Raw genomic sequence first — 25,309 nt, forward strand, 5'->3', positions numbered from 1 at the left:
GTGAAAGGGTCAGAACTGGCAGGCCTGGAGATGGAATTCCTATATCCATAGAACATGTATGTAGATTAGTTAATGATAGCACAAATTTCCCCACAGTATCCAACTAATGTCTCAACCTTGATGTGCAATTACTATGTTGGGGGAAGAAGGAGGGAGATTATCTAGTTTGCATTAGAGATGGGTCTAAACCAAAACCTTTAAACAACCTGTGGTAAATTTTAAAGGAAATCTTAATCTAGTTTCAAACGTCACTGTTGGTGCGTCTTTCTCTTATGGGTTGAACCATAATCTCTGGTCTAAACAGCTCCAAACTCTGGGAAAGTTCAGATCTGAATATTGTGAGTTGGACTTATCTCCAGTTTTCATGTTCGCTGAATTCTTGACCTTTCTGCAAGTAGTATCAACAAGGGTTCCAATTGTTCTGGTGGTTTTGTTACCTTAATGCAGACAATTTTACTTTAGAAACAGGAATGGGGCCATCAACTTACTGAACATCCTATAGATATTAATGACTTTTAGTTCATACAAACATATATTGAATCTGAATTTGATATAGATATAGTAGGCTCCCTATCTTAGTATCAGTCTCCTGAGTTTATGTAATTATTACATAGTAATACCTTTCCTTAGCACAATTAAGGATTTTGTGTTTCCGAATTTAGTTTTTGCTTTCATTTATTGAAAAATTTATCTGGTGCCTTGCTATGTGTGTTTACATCAGAAATCTTAGATGGATTTGTAAATGTTACTTACACTGCTAACTTACATATCGTGTGTTGCCATGTGATCTGCAGTATTAGTGGTGCACTTGCTGATATAGAATACAATTATAATAATTTGCTAATCATGTAATGATAAAAAGGAAATACAAAAATAACAAATCCAAATCACTAAAGGTTAAATCCTGGACCAATTGAAGTCAATGGGAGTTTTGCCATTGCTTCAATGAGATCATCATTTGTGTACTTAGTATGATCATCAAGCAAAAACAAACAGATAAGAGAACTCCTGGAAAAATATTCATTCACCAAGAAAATGCAAAAGTGAGCAAGAAAATGTTTGGACAAACAATGAACACAAGTGATATGGTTACAAGCTAATTCTGGCATTCCAGCTTTAAACTAAAGTATATCAAAGGATTTTTTCCCCCGTAAATCTACTTATTAGTTTTCCAGATTTATAAGTGTAAGGTTACTTTTCTTCATTATTTAAAAAAAAATCCGCAAACATTTTTTGACTTTTTCTATGTCTGAATTCTAGCGGAAGAAAAGAGAGAATTCCGTGAAAATCGGCCATAAAGGAATGATTTTTGAAATCTTATTGTTCTTTGTGTTTCAATTCATTTTTCATCAAACCACTACAAAAAATGCAAACATATATAAACTTTGAGCATGATTTGATTTTTTTGCCATTTCAGTGGTTTTTTTACAAAATAAAGTTTTAAAAACTCTTAAAATTGAACTCAAATGTAACCTTAACTATTGTGCAGCACCATAATGAAAGCAAACCCATATGAAATAGTGTCCTTTCACATGCTTGCTCTTCAGACAAAGGGGCTTCAATGGTTGCTTTATTTATTCTTACCCTCATCCCTTCGAATTGTGACAATGCCCTTAATGGTCTCAATGCTCTCAGGGTTTTAAGGGATTTCATGGGTCCCATTTCGGCATATCCAAGTGAGTTAGCTATAAGGCTTGCTAAAGAGACCTAAATAGAGAGAGACAAAAATATTAGCATAACCCTGCCCTCTGGTTTTTTTTTTCTCTTTTTTCTCATGCTTACAAAGTCCTATCAGTGAAAGTATGAAATGGCAGCCAGTACAGTACAATAGAAAGGCATCTTAAGGGGACACTAACAGGTATAAAATAACGAGTGAAAAGCAGGCAGCATTGAAGTTAATAATAAAACACCAATGATTTCAGGGGTGCCAAGATTTCACCCAATCCATTTTAACAAAACAAATGTACTTGACCTGTCTTACTAATGCTAACTTAGATTATTAAAGCTGTAAGAATTTTGAGGCCAAAATTTTAACAAAATTACTATTTTTGTTGTCCAAATTGAGACACTTTGAAAGGTCTGGTTTTTTCAAAGGGTGGGTGCTCGGTACTTTCTAAAAATCAGTTCCCCTTCAAATGAAGGTGCCTCAATCTGGGACATCCAAAAAAAAAAAAAAAAAGCGAACATTTTGTTGTTCTATACTATGTAATCCAGCCCACAGAACTGATCAAATGCAATACTTACACCTACAATTAGGAAGTCAAGCCAACACCAAGCATTGGTGAAGTATTTCTTGAAGCCATAAGCCACCCATTTCAGAAATATCTCCAGGACAAAGATGTAAGTGAAGATTTTATCAAAAAATTCCAACATAATTTTAATGTTTTTTCTTTTCTCAAGATGTATATCTTCAAATGCCTGAAATAATAATGCTTAGATATAAACCCACTCTACAGAATTTCAATGGAATATGGTAATGTTGTACTGAGATTAGAGATATGTGCACCCTTCATTATGAAACCCCAAACCACATGAAACCTGGACCCTCATCCTGCAAACAGGTACACAAGAGTTTAACTTTCCACACAGGTAGCCACTCTGAAGATAATCCTGATGAAATGGACATTAGACACTGTGAAGGGGCTACAAAATATTACCATACATTAAAAAAAAAAGTGAGTCCTTGCTCCACTATACAGTTGAACTTTGATATTAAATTTCAGGTTTCAGAGTAGCAGCCATGTTAGTCTGTATCCGCACAAAGAACAGGAGGACCTGTGGCACCTTGTTAGTCTCTAAGGCGCCACAAGTACTCCTGTTCTTTTTATTAAATTTGTATTTTGTGGCACAACAATCTATTTTTGGCAGAAACATGGGTGAGAATCCTGATACAAGTGTAAATAGGTATAGGCTCAGTAAAAAACAGACCTGGACAACTATCACAAAGTATCATATAGGCCTATATATTTCCTGGTTACAATCTATGAAACAAACAGCAACATTCAGAGGTGAGCCTTGTTATATTTGGACCCAGCAGAGAAGGGGATGGACACAGGGGGTGCTGACAAACACAGCTGTCTGCTGTAGTGGCTTTATTGTTCTGCTAACAAAATAGAAACTAACATGAAAGTGAGGCTCTGCAACTGAGTGCAGAGTGTCCAAACTATTTAAAGGTGCAGAATATCTAATTTCTCCACCCTCCATTAAAATACTTTCCAAACATATATACATTATCATTTATGTGGATAACATAAAACACTATATAACCTAACTAAAAATTATGGGTGGACTACTGCAGACTCTTAAATTGCAAGGGATTATTCTACCCTGGAATACCTTCCAGCTAAACAAGGTATAAGTTCAGGCGCAAGCACTGGTTTTTACGCTCTCTTGGGATAACATGGTGATGGTGGAGAAGCAATGTCTGGTACAACAGGAACAGTCTGTGGTACAGAATCAACTGCATCTGGTACCAAAATTTGTTCCAACAAGCCAAGAAAATTAAGAATGGAATGGAAGGAGGTTTGATCAGAGGAGAAGAGAGTCCTGCTGGAACAGTCATGGATTCTGTTACTTGTTGAGTTGCAGCTGGTCCATATGTCGTTTCCACAAAGTACCACCACATAGTTTAATCATGAACGAAAAAGGTCTCATGCATTTCACAAGTTCCCCAAGTACCCATTTCACTCAACAACTGTAGTTGCGAGTCCCCATTACATCTCCTATTTGAAAACAACAATGATGAACCTCACGTTGTCAATCACTTTGCATGGGATTTGGCTACACATAAGACAACATCAGGACATAGCAGGTTCCAAAAGATACCCAATGATTGCTTCAAAAAAACAGATGCAGTTGACTGCAAGGTAGTAGTACATGGTGTGCTTCTGTAGACAAACAAGAATTTGTCCAATTTCTGCTGATAACTCAAAATAAACTTGTTAGCTCTTAAGTTATGCTTAAGTGTCTGTACAAAGAGTTCCACTAATCCATTTTTAGCAAGGTGGTATGGAGCAGAACATATGTGCTGAATTCCATTTGATGCTAGGAACCTCTGAAATTCTTCTGAATAGAATTGAGGTCCATTGTCACTCACCAACTGTAACAGTAGACCAAACTGACTAAACAAGGCATGAAGATGTCCAACGGTCTTGAAAACTGTGTTAGAAGTCATTCTGAAAACTGGTCATTTCAAATGGGTGTCAACTATGACCAAATATATATAATGTTCAAATGGTCCAGCAAAGTCCACATGAACATGTGTCCTCCAAGGAATCTGAGGCCAGAACCAAGGGTGTAAGTATGCTGGGCCAGGATCATGCTGAATTTGCTGATATATAGTACAGCACTTCACCTTCTTCTCAATGTCTTCATCTATCCATGAGGACATTGAGACAGAACTCCAGACTATAGCCTTCATTCATACAATGCCAATATGCCCATTGTGAAGAGCTTCCAAAACTTGAGACTGAACTGATTTTGGAAGGATAACTCAGATTCCCCATAAGATGCAACCTTGATTCACAGATAATTCAGGCTGACGCGACCCAAATTGTGTAAACTGGGGATTCATAAGATCCAATACCGTACTTTGTAGTACCATTCTCTTCACAAGAGAAAGCACAACATCCTTAACAGTTTCTTTGTGCTAGTGACAGGCAATCTATCCACCAAATTGAGATAAAACACTTCGTCTGAAGTTTCTTTGGATTGACAGGAGCTTGGGCATGACAGATATGATAGCCCATTATCATTGCCATGCTGAGTCCCTTTATATAATTGAATAGTATAGAAATCAGCTGAAAGTAGTAACACCCATTGTTGCAGATGAACAGCAGCTAATGATGGATCCACATTTCGGTCCAAAAATTGAAATTAATGGGTGGTGATCCGTTAGCAAGGTAAAATGTCTACCATACAGACAGATATGGAACGTCCAAATTCTGACAATAATGCTGAGAGCGTCTTGCTCTATTTGTACACAGCTCTTCTCAGGGGTAGTGACTGTTTGTGAAGCAAAGGCAATTGCTTTCTCTCTGTTATCAGCAAAAATGTGGAAAAGAACACCATTCACTCCATATGGTGAAACATAACAAGGCAATTGCAATTGCAATGGTAACGAGGAATCAAAGTGAGAACTTCAGCTGATCCCAACAGTTTCTTTGCCTCCTTAAATGCACACACACATTCTTTAGTCCAGTTCCATTTGTTGTTTGTTTGTAACAGTTCATGCAAAGATGCAAATACTGTCACCAGTTTAGGCAGAAATTTACCCTAGTAATTAAGTAGTCCTAAGAATGAATGTAACTGTGACATGTTCTCTGGCTGTAGTGCTCGAAGAATTGTCTTCTCTTTCTCTGGAAATTTCCTTAAGCCCATCACATCAATTACATGCATAAGGTATTCAACTGAAGGATTGAAAAAAAGCTCATATTTGTCTTGACATACTCTCAGTCCATTGTCTTCCAAATGTTGCAAGATAGCATCCAAATTTTGAAGATGATCCTGCTCTGCTGATCCTTTCCTGTAACAAGGATATTGTCCAAATAGCATTGATTTCCATTCAGTCCCTTCAGGATCTTATCCATGGCCTTCTAGAACAGGGAAGATGCCAATGTGGTACTAAAAGGCAACCGGTAGCAAAATAAGCTTTTTCTTCCATGTTGATTGTGAGATATTTGTTAGATGCCATATCAATCTACATTTGGGACTTATCAGTTGGAAGTGATAGAGGAGGAGAAAGACTGGGTGTATTGGTTGATCACAGAATGACTATAAGCTGTCAATGTGATGTGGCTGTGAAAAAGGCTAATGCAGTGCTAGGATGCATTAGGCAAGGTATTTCCAGTAGAGGCAGGGAAGTGTTTAGTACCATTATAGAAGGCACTGGTGAGACCACATCTGGAATACTGTGTGCAATTCTGCTCTCCCATGTTTAAGAAAGATTAATTGAAACTGGAACAGGTGCAGAAAAGGGCTACTAGGATGATCCAAGGAATGGAAAACCTACCTTATGAGAGGACACTCAAAGAGCTTGTCTTGAGGGGAGATATGATTGCTCTCTATAAATACATATCAGAGACGGAGAGGAGTTATTTAAGTTAAGCACCAATGTGGACACAAAAACAAATGGATACAAACTGGCTACCAACAAGTTTAGGCTTGAAATTAGATGAAGGTTTCTAACCATTGGAGCAGTGAAGTTCATAGAATCATAGACTTTAAGGTCAGAAGGGACCATTATGATCATCTAGTCTGACCTCCTGCACAACGCAGGCCACAGAATCTCACCCACCCACTCCTGTAACAAACACCTAACCTATGTCTGAGCTACTGAAGTCCTCAAATCGTGGTTTAAAGACTTCAAGGAGCAGAGAATCCTCCAGCAAGTGACCCATGTCCCACGCTGCAGAGGAAGCCGAAAACCCCCCAGGGCCTCTGCCCTGGAGGAAAACTCCTTCCCAACCCCAAATATGGTGATCAGCTAAACCCTGAGCATGTGGGCAAGACTCACCAGCCAGCCACCCAGGAAAGAATTCTCTGTAGTAACTCAGACCCCACCCCATCTAACATCCCATCACAGGCCATTGGGCATATTTACTGCTAATAGTCAATGATCAATTAAACTGCCAAAATTAGGCTATCCTATCATACCATCCCCTCCATAAACTTATCAATCTTAGTCTTGAAGCCAGATATGTCTTTTTCCCCCACTGCTCCCCTTGGAAGGCTGTTCCAGAACTTCACTCCTCTGATAGTTAGAACCAAGGGGAGGTTCCAAGGGGAGCATTGGAGGCAAAAAAATCTAACTGGCTTCAATGCTGAGCTTGATAAATTTAGGGAGGGGATGGTATGATGGGACTGTCTACAATGGCATGTGGCAAAAATCCCCAGTTGCCAGAGATGGGGCACTAGATGGGGAGGGCTCTTAGTTACTACAGAGAATTCTTTCCCAGGTATATGCCTGGTGGGTCTTTCCCACACGCTCAGGGTCTAACTGATTGCTATATTAGGGGTTGGGAAGGAATTTCCCCCTGGGTCAGATTGTTAAAGACTTGGTATTTTTTTGCCTTCCTCTGAGGCATGGGGCAGAGGTCAAGTGCAGGTTTAAACTAGTGTAAATGGTGGATTCTCTGTAACTTGAATTTTTTAAATCATAATTTGAGGACTTCAGTAACTCAGCCACAGGTTAGGGGTCTATTACAGGAGTGGGTGGGTGAGGGTCTGTGGCCTGCAATATGCAGGAGGTCAGACTAGATGATCACGACAGTACCTTCTGACCTTAAAGTCTATCCATCTATGAATCTATTTGTAGGTATGCATTAAACAAATCCAATTTGCTGAAACACTGTCTTCCACTAAGAGTAGCAAACAAATCTTTGGTACGAGGAAGTGGATACTGGTCTGCACATAAAACTGGATTCACTGTCACTTTGAAATCTCTGCAAATTCAAATGGAACCATCATTCTTGATCACTGATACAATGGGTAGCCCACTCACTGTGTGTAACACAACTCCGATGTTCACTAAAAGGTCCAAATGAACCTCCACCAGAGGCGTCGGAACATAAAGCGCAACTCTGGGCTTGGCTGTTAGACTTAACACTGAACTTCACTGACATGTTGCTTATCTGTCCAAATTCTTTTTCAAAAACTTTGGAGTGTCTGTCCAGTATTTCTTGAAGATTTTGAGGTGCTTTTATGATCACCTTGATCTTGGTCCAATTCACCTTGAGCTTCTCAAGCCAAGTCCTGCCAAATAGTGATGGATACTTTCCTTCAATCACATACAAGGTAAAATGACAGATTGTCCATCTAGCTGAACTTTCACTTGGAGTAACTCTTAACTTTACCCTGGTATAAAAGTCTTCAAAACTGGAGAGGTTTTCTTCCAGAGGAACTTGTGACAAAGTCTGGTGATGGCAGATGCAGAAATCAGTGCGACGGCAGCTCCGATGTCAAGCTCCATTCTTGTAGGAACTCCCACAATCAAGGGTGTGACTCAGATGACATCTCTTTCTCCAGCTTCCGATAACACATAGAATCATAGAATATCAGAGTTGGAAGGGACCTCTGGAGGTCATCTAGTCCAACCCCCTGCCCAGAGCAGGACCAATCCCCAACTAAATCATGAAGTGTTATGGTTTGGTCAGTGCCGCTAGAGCTTTTGACTTTTTCCACATTATGAATTCCCAATTTCTATACTTTCTTAGGTTCAGTCTTCATAAATGTGCTCTTGGATGGATGGTTACTCTGTGTTGTTGGATGTTGAACAGTGCAACAGGTAACCATAATGTTTCCTTTCTCCTGGCACTTTCTCCAGATGACCAGATATGCCCAGCATTCTCATGGTCCTCTGTCTCACCAATTCAGGAGACGTACTTCTTGGTTCATACTAAATTCCAGAGAATCCTCTGTGGTTTCCATGGTAATACCTACCTCAATAGCCTTCTTGAATGTAACATTGATATAGTCAGTAACTTCTTCTGGATCTAGTCTTTGTGTAAACCAGAGACAAACTGGTCACACAAAGCATCACTTAATGTTTGTCCACACTGACCATGCTCTGAGCACTGTCTTTACAGGAGCAACAAACTGTGTCACTGACTCTCCCCTTTCCTGATGCCTCTGATGGACCCGCTATCATTCTGCTATTATTGATGGGTAGGAGAGAAATATTCCTGCATTGCCGCAGTAACTGCAGCATATGTGGCAGTTCCAGGCATAGCCTGATATAGTAGATCATGCAGCAGTCTGTATGCCTTTGGACCCATCACTGTCAGCAAAGTTGAAACTCGTACATCTGGAATGCAATTGCAGGTCATAAATTGCCCAAAATGTTTGAAGTACACAATCATGGTTCACGATTCTCTTCAAATTCACTAACGTTGCCCAGAAGAGTTGCCATTTTATTTCTATCCTGTTGATCTACACACCCTTCTGGATCTCTGCTTTTCCACTGATTTTTTTTTTAAACCATACACTGTTTGTTCTTGATCTCCCTTTACTGGCTGTGTGCTGACAGAGCAGAATCACTCCTTTGACAGTACTTGGGCTCCCTCTGCTGGCTGTATACACTGCAGGCTAAAGCTGTCTCTTTCTGTCTTCTTGCATGAGGTCATCCAAGATGGCTGCTTCATCCTCACTGCTCTATGTCTGGTCAATCAGCAGCAACTGCAACCGCCCCCTTCTTTGTTCTGCCCTATTTGCCTACTTTCCCTGTTTTTCTGGCTGGTCGACGCTGTTTTTCTTGGGACAAAAGCTTCAGTCTGCTACCTTGTGCCTCGAAATGAACTTTTTTCCTTTTTTAAATATTATTTTTTTACTTTTTCTCCTTCTTGGGCAGGCAGTGAGAGCACTGGACACCCATGGGATAGAAGCTCCTTGTCACCAATGTTATACTTGGAAGCAGCAGACAAGAAGATAGACTTAGGGATTGCTGATTTAAGTACAGCTGTCCGCTTTATTGTTCTGGCAGCAAAACAGAATCTAACACAAAAGTGAGGCTATGCAACTGAGTGCAGAGTGACCAAGCCTTTTAAAGGTGCAGGATATCCCAAGTTTAAGAAAGTGTAAGTCAAGAGGGAGACAAAGTTAATTAAATCTTCTGGCCCCTCAATATGTAAGTTACACAAACTTAACTCCCTTTAGACTTATTTAATTCACACTAACTTACTAACTTGTAACTTTTACACACAGACATACTACACTTCTGTCCTGAGGAGTTTTATTTTCAGTAATTTTTAGGGGAGTATTTTTTCAGATGTATACAAACATCTAGTTCAAAAGTAGATTCAGCTTCATGTTCCAAGAGAATTAGCACCAGGAAAGACTCTTTGGTCTTAAGGATGAACATAAAAATGATAGTCTCTGTGTGTGAAATAACTGCCAGACAAAGCTTCAGAAAAACCAATATACAACCAGAATGGAAATCATCACAGCTTGTTAGAGTTGCTCATTCTGTCATTCGATTTACTGTATTTTCCAATTACTATAAAAAATAAGTTAGCCCTTTGCAAGGCCACTTTTCTTCTTCTCCCACCATCAGCTTTGAAAATACACCCTCTTTCCTGTGCTAAAAAGTCATTTATAATTCAACCTGATATGAGATTAAATTAAATTTACCAGGCTTCCACTGCTTAGCAGAATCATGAATATGATAAAGCTTTCGAAAGAGTTGTGTTCAACAATTTTGTAGCATGTTTTCCTCAGGTTCCACCATGTTTTTCCTGGAAACTTTGTGGTATTCACTGAGCAGCAAGGGGAACGTCGAACACAGCCTGAAAGAGGGACACATGGTAAATACATGAACACCCAGGACTGCTGTAGAAATTTCTGGGTTCAGGGGAAACTCCTTGGTCACCTTAAACTTGTGTCTCTGCTGTTTCATCTCTCTATCCATTTTCCTTTGAAAACAAATTACAAAAATATTTTTAAGCAATGAGGAATATCTTACACCCTTTAGTGAGTTACCTTCCCGATCAACAATACCTGTTGAGAACACTGGCAACACCCTCAGAATGTTGATGTTCAGATTCACAGAACAAAGGCAACATAACATGACGAATTTCATAGCTCTGGAGGAGGTTTACCAGCATGGTTAACACTGGAATATGGAAGGATAATACAGTTGGCAGAAGGAATTATTGCATCACAGAAATTAAAGATAAAGAAGAGCTGTGGGGTCATCTAGTTCACCTCCTTAATAGTGCATTATTGTTCCCTACATTCTAACTTCTAGTCATTTATTCATTCTAGATTCAAATGTACAAAGCAACTGGGTTTCCACCATACACCTTGAAAGAAGATATAGAGGTTACTTAACTGTAAGTGGAGGTTTTTTGAGATATGTGGTCCCTATCTGTATTCCACATGCGGGTACTCACGAGCACAGTGCACCTGAGACTGGAAAATCTTGTGAGCAGAGTCTATTGGTCAACCCTTGCATCCTGGAGATTCTTGTGGTCAGTACCCAAAGTGGAAGGGGAAGTGCAGACTGACCACCTCTCCAGTTCCTTCTCTACTACAAATCCAGTCATGATCCAAAGCAGAATGGAACTAAGGCAGGTAGTGGAATACATATAGGGGCCACACATCTCAAAGAACCTCCAGTTATAGGTAAGTAGCTTCCATTTCTTCTTTGAGTGCTGGTCCCTACATGCATTTCATACATGGGTGACTGGTAAGCAGTAGTCAAGAAAGGAGGTGCAAAGATGCAGAGGGTATAGATTCTGTAATACTGCTGTTCCAAAGACTGAAATCAGCAGAAGAGGCTTGGACTAAAGCTTAATGCTTTGTAAAGGTGTGGATGCAACTCCAGATTGCTGCCTTATAAATGTTCAGCATAGGCAGTTCTCTAAAACATACTACCGAAGTAATCTATGCTCTAGTGAAATGGGCCCTCATCCCATTCAAGGAAGGGAACTGTGCTCACTGATAGCAAAGAGGAAACAGTCAGAAATCCACTTAGAGTCTCTGAGCAAATATTGCTTGACGCTGTGTTTATTCTGCTATAGCAACAAATAATCTAAGTGGTTTTCCTAATTGGTTTCATTCTTTGCAGATAGAAAGCCAAAGCTCATCTGACAGAGGTGAAGCCTCCTCTCCTTGCTAAAGGCATAAGGTTTTGGAAAGAAAACTGCCAAGTAAATTGATTGCTGTGGAACTTGGAAATTAATTTAGGAATAAATTTCAGGTGGAGATGAAGAGATGCCTTCTCTTTATCAAAAGTACTGTATGGAGGGTGTGCCATGAGTGACCCCAGCTTACCTTCTGGCTGACATGAAAGCAACAAGGAAAGTGACCTTCACAAACATGTGGCCAGTGGTTCTGGGGGGCCTGTCAAGGGTCAGGGGTGTGAATAGGGGACGGGGAGCAGGGGGGTTGAATAGGCGTGGGAGTCCTGGGGGGCCTGTCAGGGGCGGGGGTGTGGATAGGGGACAGGGAGCAGGGGGTGGGGTCCTGGGGGGCAGTTAGAGGCTGGGAGTTCTGGGAGGAGGCAATTAGGGGACAAGGGGCAGGGGGGTTGGATGGGTCAGAGGTTCTGAGGGGGGCAGTCAGGGGGCAGGAAGTAGGAAGGGGAAGATAGGGGGCGGGGCCAGGCTGTTTGGGGAGGCACAGCCTTCCCTACCCGGCCCTCCATACAGTTTTGCAACCTCAGTGTGGCCCTTGGGCCAAAAAGTTTGCCTACCCCTGCTATAGCCCCTTGTGAGGAGAGAGTCTGCCTCCTGATGGAGGATTTCCTTGTGAGAGTGGTCTCTGAAGAGAGATTGGAAAAGAAACTAGATGTAGCCAGAGTGCATGATATCTAGTGCCCATCTGTCCATTGTTGTGGCCCTCCAGTTGTCGGCGTAGTATGCTAGGCAGCCACTAAAAGGTTTAGGAAGCAGCAGGGGATGGTGTCTGTGATGGTCTGCAACTCTTGAATGTCCCAGCAAAAGTAACCCTTTGCTGGTGAGTGAGATTGTGTGGCTGATATCGAAGTGGATGAGGCTACATATTTTGGTCCTTGGACCTTCTGGCACTTGCAGCACAGCCTGAATGGAGAAGGTGGTAGAAAGATAGTGGGAGAGGAATTGGCTTCTACAGCTGTTTATGGTATTTCCTCTTACGGGCTGGATATAAATGCCATTGCAGTGGAGGATTGTCCTGGAGTCCTTTAATGAGCGTAAGGACTCATTTATGTTCTCGTTAAAAAGATTAGACTTGAAGGAAAGATCCTTGATGGTATTCTAACCTCCCTTGAGAGTCCCAAAGTGTGAAGCCACAATTCACACCGCATAACTTTTACAGTTGCTATGGCTTTAGATGTGGTATTAGCCATGTCCACTATGTCTTTGCTACCAGTTTACCTTCATCAATGTGGGTTTGAAATTGGATCGTCTGTCACTGAGTGAGTCACTCCTTAAACTTCAGGAACTTGGAGTACTTCGCAAAATCATACTTCGCTAACAGGGCCTGGTACTTAGCAATTCTAAACTGGAGGCTGGTTAGTGAGAATACCTACTTCCCTAGAAGGTCAACACATTAAGCACCCTTGTCTGCAGGGGTAGTCTTGAGATGTTGCTGCCCGGATCTTTCTATGGCTGCTTGTACAAGTAGGTAGTTGGGGGTGAATGGGTGAACAAAAATTCCTCTGCTTTTGGTAGGTACAAAACAACTTTCAGCCCCTTTACGTGTAGCAGTCCAAGATGCAGGTCTGTGCTACATCACCTTGGTATGTTCCACGATAGCCTCATTTAGAGGGAGAGCCACTTGATTGAGACAAGTAGGCTGCAGGATGTCCAGGAGCTTATGCTGAAGTGGGATCTGGATGTCAGCCACTACCCTCCTCAAGAGTTCTTGGTATGCCTGTTGTCATCAGTCAGGGATGACAAAGATAGGACGCTAACCTCATCAGGTAAGAAAGATGATATGCTTGTTGGTACTGCCGCTACCAGGGGTTCCAGCTGAGTATCTTCCTCTTCTGCATACTCAGGTGGAGCTGGTTGGTGTTGTCTAGGGGAAGAGAGTCAGTGACACTCTTGCATGAATCAAAGGTGCCATGCATAGGGATCCCATGGGCCTCAGTAGGGCCAGTATGATGGTTTGAAAGCTGGTTGGGGAGGACTCCACTGGGTACTATCGGTCCCTCAGAGGGTAATAGTGTCTGGGTGGAGGGAGGGTCCAAGACAGGTTCTGTCAGGGCTAATCTCCCTCTGTGGAGGTGGATTGCTCATCTTGAATGTCAGATTTGACTGAAGAGAAGGTTCGATCCAGCGATAACAGTGATACTGGGAGATGTAGACTCCAGCCTGGGGACAGAGTAGGGGAGTAGCTCCTCTTTTGGTGTCAAAACAATCTGTAGAAGAACTGGACTTGGGAGAAGAGGAAATTGAGGGTAGGGAAAGTGAAGATACCATCCAGAAAGGTAGAAGTTTCAATTAATCCAAGAATACAAAGTGTCCCAGTAGTTGGTATGGGCAGATCCAGCACTTCCACAGGCTTAGCAGTTGGCCGATCCTTATGGGGTTAAGTCAGTACCATCGGAGAAGATTCTTGCCTGGAGCTGATGGTCAGTGCCAGCAGATGGTGCTCTTTTGGCTTAGTAGTCAGAACCAGAGTCAGTACCAGTGGATCCTTGCTTCTGCATGCCTTACCCTTGTGGTTGGGAGGTTTAGAAAGGCATAAGTCTTTAGGATTCGAGCACAAGGTTTAATCTGATTTGGAAGGAGTCAGGGAGGGATCCCTTCTTTTGGAAACAGATTTGGAAGTGTACCTGGTCCTGTATTTTAAGTGTGCCCCTTCTCTCATGAAAGACCCAAGACAATGGGTCCTTTGACTTAGTAGATTTGACCTCTGTTCTGGAGCTCATGCTCATAGAGGTGCTGCTCTAAGTTCTCCCGGCCTGGATCCTACTGGGATCTCACGGCTTTCTCCATGAGACACTTCCTCAACTGAAGCTCCTGTCCCTCTCAGGTTTGGGGAGGGAAGGAGCAGTAGATGCTGCAGTTGGTGGAGATATAAGCTTCTCCAAGGCAGAAAAGGCTGTGCCCAGGATTACCACTGACTGAGAAGGAGCAGGGTAGGAAACATGGTTTTTAAACCCCTGATCTCTGCGCATAGACCTTCTCCCAAGGGGAGAGAACAGGGAAGGTTTTGAGGTGGGGAAAAACTATGTGAGGACTGAGGCATGGCCAGTCAGGCCTAGTGGTTGGAGTCAGGGGCCAGGAACCAGAGCCGGGGGCTGGACCTAGAGACAGGGTGAGGAGTCAAGGCAAGGGTCAAAGCCAGAGACAGTTACAGTTACCAGTGTTTTACCCTACTTCTAGGGTAGATGTCAGTTTACATACTCTGGATGTTGGAAGGAATTAGCCTTTCACTTGGAGCCTTTCACCTCCTTTGGAAAACTTGGTGTGGTTGGATTCTGCATTAAGAACGTAACTGGAGTGGCAGTTGGTCTAGCACGGCCCTATGTACCCTTAGTACAGGGCACAAGGATAGTTATGATGCATGTGTGGACTGAACAGACTGCAACCAAAAATCTCTCAATTTGAGGCACATGCACACCTATGGCGGAGCACCCAAAGGAAAAAAACATCTTGAAAAACTCCAAATACTGTACACAGTAAATAGCCTATCCTTATTTCCCTTCCAACTGCTTCTGACTCCCCATCTCTTCCATTCCTGAATTTTGACCAAAAATACAGAATGAGGCAGGTTAATGTTATCTCCTACTACTAAAATTACTGTATTTTTTTTAACAACAGATTCATACTGTAGCTTCAGGGTGGGCTCCACCCACAAAGCTCCTGACTGGGAAAACATCCAGCTCCACCAATCGGCTCAGACGCACCACTTAAGCCAGAAGGAGGCACAGGAAGTTGTTTGAGGAAGTAGGTGAATCCCTTGCTGGCTGCCACTTCGGACCCTGCCTACTCAGCTGACTCCTGAGCCCTGCCTTTCAGCCTGGTCTGGGTTCCTGCCCTCCTTAACCCGGATCCTCCAATACCCCAAGTTCCTGTGTTCCTTCCTCGCTCTAGTTCCCTGCTCCTCTGTCCTACCCTTGACTCTATCTCCAGCTCGACTCCTCACTCTGACTCCAGCTTCAACCCTTGGCTTGACACCTCACTCAGACTTTGGTTGGACCCTTGGCTTGACTCCTCAATGACTACAAGGTTCTCAGCCCACGGGCCACATGAGGCCCCATTACCACACAGCTGCGGCCCAGCTCAGCTGTGTGCTAAAGGCCGTGGGCTCCAGGATGCTGGCTGCCCTGCTGCGTGGCGAGCTCTGGGCTCCTGGCAGCCCTGCTGTGTGGTGGGGCTTGGGGTCCAGTCAGCTGGCTGCCCTGCCACATGGTGGGCTCTGGGCTGCCGGCTGCACAAAGAGGGTTCCTGCACAGCAGGGTCTGGGGTTGGGGTCCCTGCCCCACACCCAGCTCTCCGCTCCTGCCCCCACCCTGTGGAGGGGTCTCTGGGCAGAGGGCACTGAGCATAGGGGCTTGTGTGTTGGGGGGTTAGATGGGGGGCACCGTGGTTCTCAACCTGTGGCCCAGGTAACACTTTGTGGGCCATATATGCAGCCCACAATGATAAATAGGTTGAGAACCCCTGATTTAGCATAACAAAGAGAAGGTTAAGGGGTGACTAGATTAGAGTGTATATGTATCTACATGGGAACAAATATTTAATAATAGGCTCTTCTACCTAGCAGAGAACTGTATAACATGATCCAATGGCTGAAAGTTGAAATTAGACAATTTGAGACTGGAAATAACATGTACATTTTGAACAGTGAGAGTACTTAACCATTGAAACAATTTGTCAAGGATCATGGTGGATTCTCGATCATTGACAATTTTTAAATCAAAATTGTTTTTTTCTAAAAGATATGCTCAAGGAATTATTTTGGGGATGTTCTACTGCCTGTGTTATACAGGAAATCTGACTAGGTGATCACTGGACTCAAGGACAAACCAAAGATCTTTAAGCCCATGTCAAGGTTCCTTCCCCACTCTGAACTCTAGGGTACAGATGTGGGGACCTGCATGAAAGACCCTCTAAGCTTATTCTTACCAGTTTAGGTTAAAACTTCCCCAAGGTACAAAATGTGTCTTGTCCTTGAACCGTATGCTGCCACCACCAAGCGTTCTAAACAAAGAACAGGGAAAGAGCCCACTTGGAGACGTCTTCCCCGAAAATATCCCCCCAAGCTCTACACCCCTTTTTCTGGGGAAGGTTTGATAAGAATCCTCACCAATTTGTACAGGTGAACATAGACCCAAACCCTTGGATCTTAAGAACAATGAAAAATCAATCAAGTTCTTAAAAGAAGAATTTTAATTAAAGAAAAGGTAAAAGAATCACCTCTGTAAAATCAGGATGGTAAATACCTTACAGGGTAATCAGATTCAAAACATAGAGAATCCCTCTAGGCAATACCTTAAGTTACAAAAAGACACCAAAACAGGAATATACATTCCATCCAGCACAGCTTATTTTACCAGCCATTAAACAAAAGGAAATCTAATGCATTTCTAGCTAGACTACTTACTAACTTAACAGGAGTTGTAAGGCTGCATTCCTGATCTGTTCCCAGAAAAAGCATCACACAGACAGACAAACCCTTTGTTCCCCCCTCCAGATTTGAAAGTATCTTGTCCCCTCATTGCTCATTTTGGGTCAGGTGCCAGCAAGGTTATCTTAGCTTCTTAACCCTTTACAGGTGAAAGGGTTTTGCCTCTGGCCAAGAGGGATTTTATAGCACTGTATACAGAAAGGTGGTTACTGTTTGCTTTATATTTAGGACAGCCCAAAAGGTAATATAATAAATGTGGTAATTCAGAATCGGAAGGAGAAAAGCCACATTGTGTACACCAAAAAGAAAAGGAGTACTTGTGGCATCTTAGAGACTAACAAATTTATTTGAGCACCGAGACTGAAACCTCTTCCATTTCTCAAGGGAAGACTTTCTTGTGGATGGTTTTCTGCTGTTCACCAATGTTTTGCACATCTGCAGTACAGTTCATCTCTAGGCTTAGCAAACATATCTTGAGATGGATCAGACTAAGACTGGAATGGAGAGTCCTGAGTCAGCAATTTGGGCATCAATGGCAAATGAAGTGATGGTTGAGACAAATTAGGTTGAGACATTAATAAGGTCTGGTAACTATATCTGTCTTGCACATGCTGGTGCTGTAAGAATGACTCTCACCTTGTCTTGCTTTATCTTTTTCAGCACCTTCAAAAGCAACACAGAGTGGGAGGGTAGGCATAAGCCAAATTCCCTGACCATATTATGAGGAATTCATCCTCTAGAAAGCTGTGACCTAGACTTCCCCTTAAACAGTACACAGCTAGCAAATATTCTGTAAAACACTGAATGGTTCAGCTCTTATTCGTGATCCCACAGGAAATGTCTACTTTGTCTGCTGTAGTGTTCTATAGATCCAGTAAGTATACAGACAAAATGGTAATCTGATGTCTTATAAACCAAATCTCTAGCTTCCCTGCTTCTGTACATAGGGAGAAAGCTCTCATTCCTCATTGATGATTTATGTAAACTGTGGTCGCCTTGTCATCTGTCATGATTCTGATCACATGATCCTAAAGATGAGCACCCCAGACTATTACAAAGGCATTTGTCACTATAGTCTGCATGGGTAAGGTGAGTGGGAAAGAGTAAAACGTATTCCAACGCACACCTTGTTTGGATCCCTCCACCCACCAACTGAGCAAGTCAAGAACCCTCTAAGGAACTCACAGTTACCTGTTTTGACTATATTTTTGTGTATATAAGCACTCTTTAACCATATTTTAAGGCACTGAAGATGCAATATGGCATGTGGTGTTACTAATGTACATGTAGCCATAATGACTCAACAAGTACTTGCTGTTTTGTGTGGACTCAAGTGCAGTTGGAAAATGAGGCTTGACTTTGTATCAAACCTGTCCCCTGATAAGTAACTTCCGGCAGTTAACCTCGGGCAGTTTTGGAGTCCAAGTTGGTTCTTATAAACTCAATGAGCTGAATGGGTATCAAAGTGGACTTTTCTTTATTGAGTTTTAACCCTTGAGTCTTGAATATGGTTATAGCCTTGTTTATTGCTGACTGTACTTTGTCATAAGATCAACCTTGAGGAGCCAGTCATCTAGGTAAGGGGAAACTTGAACTCCTAAATATCTTAGGTAAGCTGCTACTAGTGATAGAACTTCCATGAAAACCCTGGGGGCAATCAAAAAGCCAAATGGAAGTACACAATGCTGAAAGTGATCATGGCCAATCACTTTGCTATACGAAAATATTCATTCTGGAGGTCAAGGTGTGCAAACCAGTCACTTGGATCTACTGTTGTTGTTGTTGCTGCTGAGGTAACCATCCTGAATCTCTGTGTCTGGATGAAGGTGTTCAGTATTCTGAGGTCCAAAATAGGTCTCCACCCTACCTTCTTGGACACTAAAGCATTTTGAGTAAAAAACCCTTCCCACATAGGGGAATAGAACTGGTTCTATATCTTCTAGTTGTAGAAGAGATTCTATCTCCTTTCTTAAAAAACTTCTTGTGAGAGGGGTCCCTGAAAAGGGACAGGGAAAGTGGGTGGGGTGGAGGAATGGATTATTACTTCTAATGCCCATTTGTCTGATGTAAACTTTCCCATGAGTCTTTGTAAATGGAAAGATGGTCTTTGTAAATGGAAAGATGCAGCTGTAAATTCAAACAGTGAAGTGGTTCACAGCTCTCAACCAATGTGAAGTGAGGTAATATCTTTTATTGGACCAATTTCTGCTGGTGAGAGAGAAGCTTTCAAGGGTCATCACCTGCCTGAGGAAGAGCTCTGTGTAGCTTGAAAGCTTATCTCTCTCGCCAACAGAAGTTAGTACAATGAAAGATATTACCTCACCCACCTTGTCTCTCTAGTATCCTGGGACTGACACAGCTACAACACTGCATACAAAATGAGTGCTTGCCAGATGTGGAAGATTGTGTTGTTGCAGTTGCAGATGTGGAAGGTCTATTCTTCTGGAATTTAGATCTCTTTCTAGGTGGCTACGATGCCCTGTGATAGGCTGGAAATTGAACTAGATGAGATCTTTGGTATGTCTGTGACCTGCTGTATTTTCTTTTGCTAGCAGAAGTATAAATCCTGAATGAAGGAAGCATTGCCCTCAGATCTTTTAAAGAGTATCACAGTCATGGTTTGAGGCCGAAGGGATCCATCAGATTACCTAGTCTGACTTCCCGTATATCACAGGCCACCAACGCCACCCAGTGCCCACAACCTAACGACCGAAATTAGACCAAAGTCTTACTGCCCAAAGGAGACTAAACTACTAGGTGCCACAGACAGAAAATAGGAGGCACAAAGGCGCACTAATGCCTGAGGTCCCTGCAGTGGCAGGGAAATGATTAAGTGACATATACCAAGTTAATGCTAGCAAATTACCATTACCCCACACTGCAGAGGAAGGTGAAAAACCCCCACGGCCACTGCCAATCTGACCTGGAGGAAAATTCCTTCCCGACTCCACGTATGGCAATCAATTAGACCCTGGGCATGTAAGCAAGAACCCACCAGGCACACACCTGAGAGAGAGAATGCTCAGTGCAACCTCAGAGTCTTGGCACTCCCTTTCCAATGTCCCATCTTCAGCCGTGGCCATCCCTGATGCTTCAGAGGGAGGAGATAAACTAACATACAATGGAGAAATCCTTTCCTGCCTCCTGCAGGTGGAGAGGTTTGTCCATGGTATCACTAAGCAGTTTTGTCCCATCAAATGAAATATTCTATACAGTAATCTGGACCTCTTTTAGGATTCCAGAACATTGCAGCCACAATGCCCAGTTTATCACTAGTGCTGTTGCCATACAGCAAGACACTAACTGCCACATCCAATGAAGCTTGCAGTGATGCTTTGGTAATAAGATGACCCTCCACAATAATTGCCTAAAACTCTCCCTTTTTTTACTGAGATATTCAATAAAAGATGTGAATTATTATGGTTGAGATAATTGTATTTAGCAATGATAGCTTGATAATTTGCCACTCTAAATTGCAGAGAAGCCAACAACAACAAAACCCCTCTTTCAGCCTAATAAATTCAAACATTTCTGGTCGTTAGCATGAGTCTTGGAGTGGTGTTGCTTATTGAGCTCATTCACAGCATCCATCACCAACGAATTCAGCATTGGGTGTGCAAATAGGTATTCTGTCTCTTTCACAGGCACATAACATTTTTTGTCTGCACTCTTGCACATTGGAGGTGCAGTCACTGGGGGATGCCACAATGTTTTAGGTGGTTCAAGAAAAGCTTCATTCATTGGTGGAATTACTTTGCCTTAGGGCATGGTGTGGAGTATATCTACCAGCTGATGGTGCATTTCCTGAATCTCCTCCAATGAAATTTGTAAAATTTCAGCTACTCTCTTGAAACGTCTGAAGTCATCTCAAAAGGCAGGAGGAGAAGGCATTCTTGTCTCATCAGACAAAGAGTAAGATATATTGGCTGCTGGCAGTGTTTCCTCATCTGGTCCCATCTCTTGCTCTTCAAAAAAACTCCTTTTGCTGAGGAGATAGATGAGAAGGTGAGTGCTATAGCTGGTTTTCTCCTCTGATTCTCCCTATCTGGATGTCTAGACACCCAAGGATAGTGCTCTCCAGCCAGTAGGAAGAAACAGCATGTCAGCTAATGCAAGTGACAAGGAGCGAGAACACTGTGGGAAAAAGGATCTGAGTACTGTCAGGCTTTCTAAAATCAAAGAGTTAATTATCCAGGAACTCTATTCCTTTACAGTTATATAGAATTGTAACCCAGGAGGAAATTAATCCAACTGCGAACTGACCTTGTTGACATGTGGTACACCATTATATCTAGTACAAACAGGGGGAGACTATCCTTTGTTCAGAGTAATAATTGATATAAGGGTTTGAAGAAAATGTTAATAAATTTAACTTTTCTCTAGCAACAACCATAATAATCTTGTTATGGATAGTTTTGGCTAGAAGGAGCCAGCTTTGAAAATTTAAAAGCGCATTGAGCGCAAATATTGACATGAAATAAACTTGTAAAGCTAAAAGCTATACAGCAATTTAAAGTGGGCTTCCAGGCTTACCATCCTAGAGAAATTCAACCAAACACTAACAAATTTTCTCTGCCTATTTCACATATGTTTTCACTATTACTGAGATCTATGGATGAAAAGTGCTACACAAGTACTAGGTAATTATGTATTATTGAAGTATTTTTATCATTAAATACTTTGCAAATAGACAGAGTGCCTTGGTGTTGAGTGCCTGAGTGTCTCAGGATTAGCTAGGAGAACAGGTTACTGTGGGCTCTTCTTCTCACTTCCTAGTCATACTGAAATCAGCAGATCCTTACCTTCTGGAAAACACTTATCAGGTTTCTTTAAGTATTCAGCTAGCTCAGGGATCTGTTTCAGAAGCTCCTCAGGATTTGTCAGATCCACTGTGCTGCCTTCAGAACAGCTGATATCATCAAGTTGCTACACAATAAAAGACAATGCATCAATTTTCCCTTAATGCAGTCATTGTGCTTTAAAATAAACTGAATAAGTACATTGGTGAACAGTTATAATTAAGGGAAATATTAAAAAATATAAAATTTAGTTGGGTACTGTACTTATTAACAACATCGCAGTCCTGGAATGGCCTCTTGCTTTACAGTGTGTGTGATCCCCGAAAAATCTCCACATCAATTCAAATGGAAGTCAAAGTTATATTTAAAAGGAACCAGATTAATCACTCTAGTAAAGCTCACAAATGGGAATGATTCCCATTTCTCTGCATTCAAGTACATGTGGTTTTCAAAATGGATAGGCTTTAAAACACTCTACTAGCTTGGGCTGAAAACAATTAAAACAGAGGACAACACATGAAAAAATAGAGAAGGCAAAAAGAGAAAATATAATTTTCATCAAAGGACTACTTTGTAGAGCTCTAAAACTTTCTGTTCAGAATGAAACTATGAAATGCCCATGGTAGTTTACATGAAGTAGAATATGTAATCACATCATGTATTCTTCTCTAGCACAGACTTCCATCCTATTTCATTATATTTAGGATGTCACACCACTAGAGATGTGTGAATAACTCATAACTAATAATTTATTCAATTATTTTTACTGTTTCCAGGTTGCATATATTCATTGTTCAAAATTACTCTCCAAAATATTTCTGTGAATAATCATTGGACTTTAGTTTATTTGTGAGCAATTCATTTAAAATATTCTGTGTTTGAAATTTGAGCTGTTTTGATTGGTCTCACAGGCCACATGGTATGTTTCCTTTCTCTGACCGAAGGAGCAATTTTCAAAGCTGAATACTCATGATTACATATACAACATTCACTTAAAGTTCTTCCAACTCAAAAAGAAAGAACACACTGCACACACCAGAATTTTCTGGGACAATCTTTTAACACCTCTTTATTTCAATAATTCAGATTTAAAGAAAAATAAAGTAGGTAATGTTAATTTTATAGTGACCTTTTTAATAAAATTATTTCAGTAACTCAGGACTATTTCTCTTCCTATTAATGTTTTATATCAATACTTAGAAATACAGCATTGTGCCATTTCCATTCACTAAAATCCACTTACTCTACCCTTCACCAGTGAGACAGAATACTTCAAGATAAATACAACTAATGCAGCTAAATTTATTAGTGATGTTATGATGCAATTGTGAACACTTGTGTGGCTAAGATATCTGGGGACTCCCATAACTGGAGTTGCAGCTAGCAAGGGATGTGAAGGGTAACAAAAAGGGTTTCTACAGGCATGTTAGCAACAAGAAAGTGGTCAGGGAAAGTGTGGGACCTTTACTGAATGGGGGAGGCAATCTAGTGACAGATGATGTGGAAAAAGCTGAAGTATTCAATGCTTTTTTTGCCTCGGTCTTCACAGACAACGTCAGCTCCCAGACTGCTATACTGGGCTGCACGGTATGGGGAGGAGGTGAGCAGCCCTCAATAGTGAAAGAACAGGTTAAGGACTATTTAGAAAAGCTGAACAGGCACAAGTACCTGGGGCCAGATACAATGCATCCAAGGGTGCTGAGGGAGTTGGCTGATGTGATTGCAGAGCCACTGGCCATTATCTCTGAAAACTCATGGTGATCGGGGGAGGTCCTGGATGATTGGAAAAAGGCAAATATAGTGCCCATCTTTAAAAAAGGGAAGAAGGAGAATCCAGGGAACTACAGACTGGTCAGCCTCACCTCAGTCCCCAAAAAAATCATGGAGCAGGTCCTCAAGGAATCCATTTTGAAGCACTTGGAGGAGAGGTAGGTGATCAGGAACAGTCAACATGGATTCACCAAGGGCAAGTCATGCCTGACCAACCTGATTGCCTTCTGTGATGAGATAACTGGCTCTGTGGATATGGGGAAAGTGATGGACATGATATACCTTGACTTTAGCAAAGCTTTTGATATGGTCTCCTACAGTATTCTTGCCAGCAAGTTAAAGTAGTATGGATTGGATGAATGGACTATAAGGTGGACAGAAAGCTGGCTAGATCTTCAGGCTCAATGGGTAGTAATCAATGACTCGATGTCTAGTTGGTAGCAGGTATCAATCAGAGTGCCCTATGGGTTGGTTCTGGGGCTGATTTTGTTCAACATCTTCATTAATGATCTGGATGATGGGATAGATTGCACCCTCAGCAAGTTTGTGGATGACATGAAGCTGGGGGGAGAGGTAGATATGCTGGAGGGTAGAGATAAGGTCCAGAGTGACCTAGACAAATTGGAGGACTGGGCCAAAAGAAATCTGATGAGGTTCAACAAGGACAAGTGCAGAGTCCTGCACTTAGGATGAAGAATCATATGCACAGCTACAGGCTGGGACCGACTGGCTAAGCGGCAGTTCTGCAGAAAAGGACGTGGGGATTACAGTGGACGAGAAGCTGGATATGAGTCAACAGTGTGCCCTTGTTGCCAAGAAGGCTAAAGGCATATTAGGCTGCATTAGTAGGAGCATTGCCAGCAGATTAAGGGAAGTGATTATTCCCCTCTATTTGGCACTGGTGAGGCCAAATCTGGAGTTTTGCATCCAGTTTTGGGCCCCCCACTACAGAAAGGATGGGGACAAATTGGAGAGAGTCCAGCAGAGGGCAATGAAAATGATTAGGGGGCTGGGGCACATGACTTATGAGGAGAGGCTGAAGGAACTGGGCTTATTTAGTCTGCAGAAAAGAAGAGTGAGGGGGGATTTGATAGCAGCTTTCAACTACCTGAGGGGGGGGGGGAGCACATTCCAAAGAGGATGGAGCTATGCTGTTCTCAGAGATGACAGAACAAGGAGCAATGGTCTCAAGTTGCAGTGGGGGAGGTCTAGGTTGGATATTAGGAAAAACTATTTCACTAGGAGGCTAGTGAAGCACTGGAATGTGTTACCTAGGGAGGTGGTGGAATCTCCATCCTTAGAGGTTTTTAAGGCCTGGCTTGCCAAAGCCCTGGCTGGGATGATTTAGTTGGTGTTGGTCCTGCTTTGAGCAGGGGGTTGGACTGGATGACCTCCTGAGGTCTCTTCCAACCCTAATCTTCTATGATCCTTTGACTAGTAAATTAGAGAGTTCTTGTGCATTAACACAAAATAGGGTAATAAATACAAAATTTAAAGTACAAAATTATTTCTTGATTAATGATCTTTATAAATTCCGAAAAAATAAAACAGATATAAAGGAAATCAACCAATGTTCGTGATTCCATGTTAGATATGAACACAGTGTTACCTCTTTTTGTAGTAGAGATGATGATCCAGCCTTCCATTGTTTACCTATGTTAAACTCATTTAAGTCTTCAGAG

At 42.0% G+C, this 25,309-nt stretch overlaps 1 protein-coding gene across 1 annotated transcript in view; it reads right to left on the reverse strand.

The window, feature by feature from the left end:
• The window catches only part of LOC102931751 (sodium channel protein type 5 subunit alpha), a 123,511-nt gene that overhangs the window by 18,964 nt on the left and 79,238 nt on the right, over positions 1–25,309 (reverse strand). Inside the window, 4 exon segments of the mRNA XM_043541608.1 lie at positions 1,585–1,707; positions 2,245–2,418; positions 10,126–10,280; positions 21,861–21,984. Of these exon segments, the coding sequence (XP_043397543.1) occupies positions 1,585–1,707; positions 2,245–2,418; positions 10,126–10,280; positions 21,861–21,984 (576 nt within the window).

This window comes from Chelonia mydas, chromosome 2 (assembly GCF_015237465.2).
Source record: "Chelonia mydas isolate rCheMyd1 chromosome 2, rCheMyd1.pri.v2, whole genome shotgun sequence".
In the NCBI taxonomy this organism is placed as follows: domain Eukaryota; kingdom Metazoa; phylum Chordata; order Testudines; family Cheloniidae; genus Chelonia; species Chelonia mydas.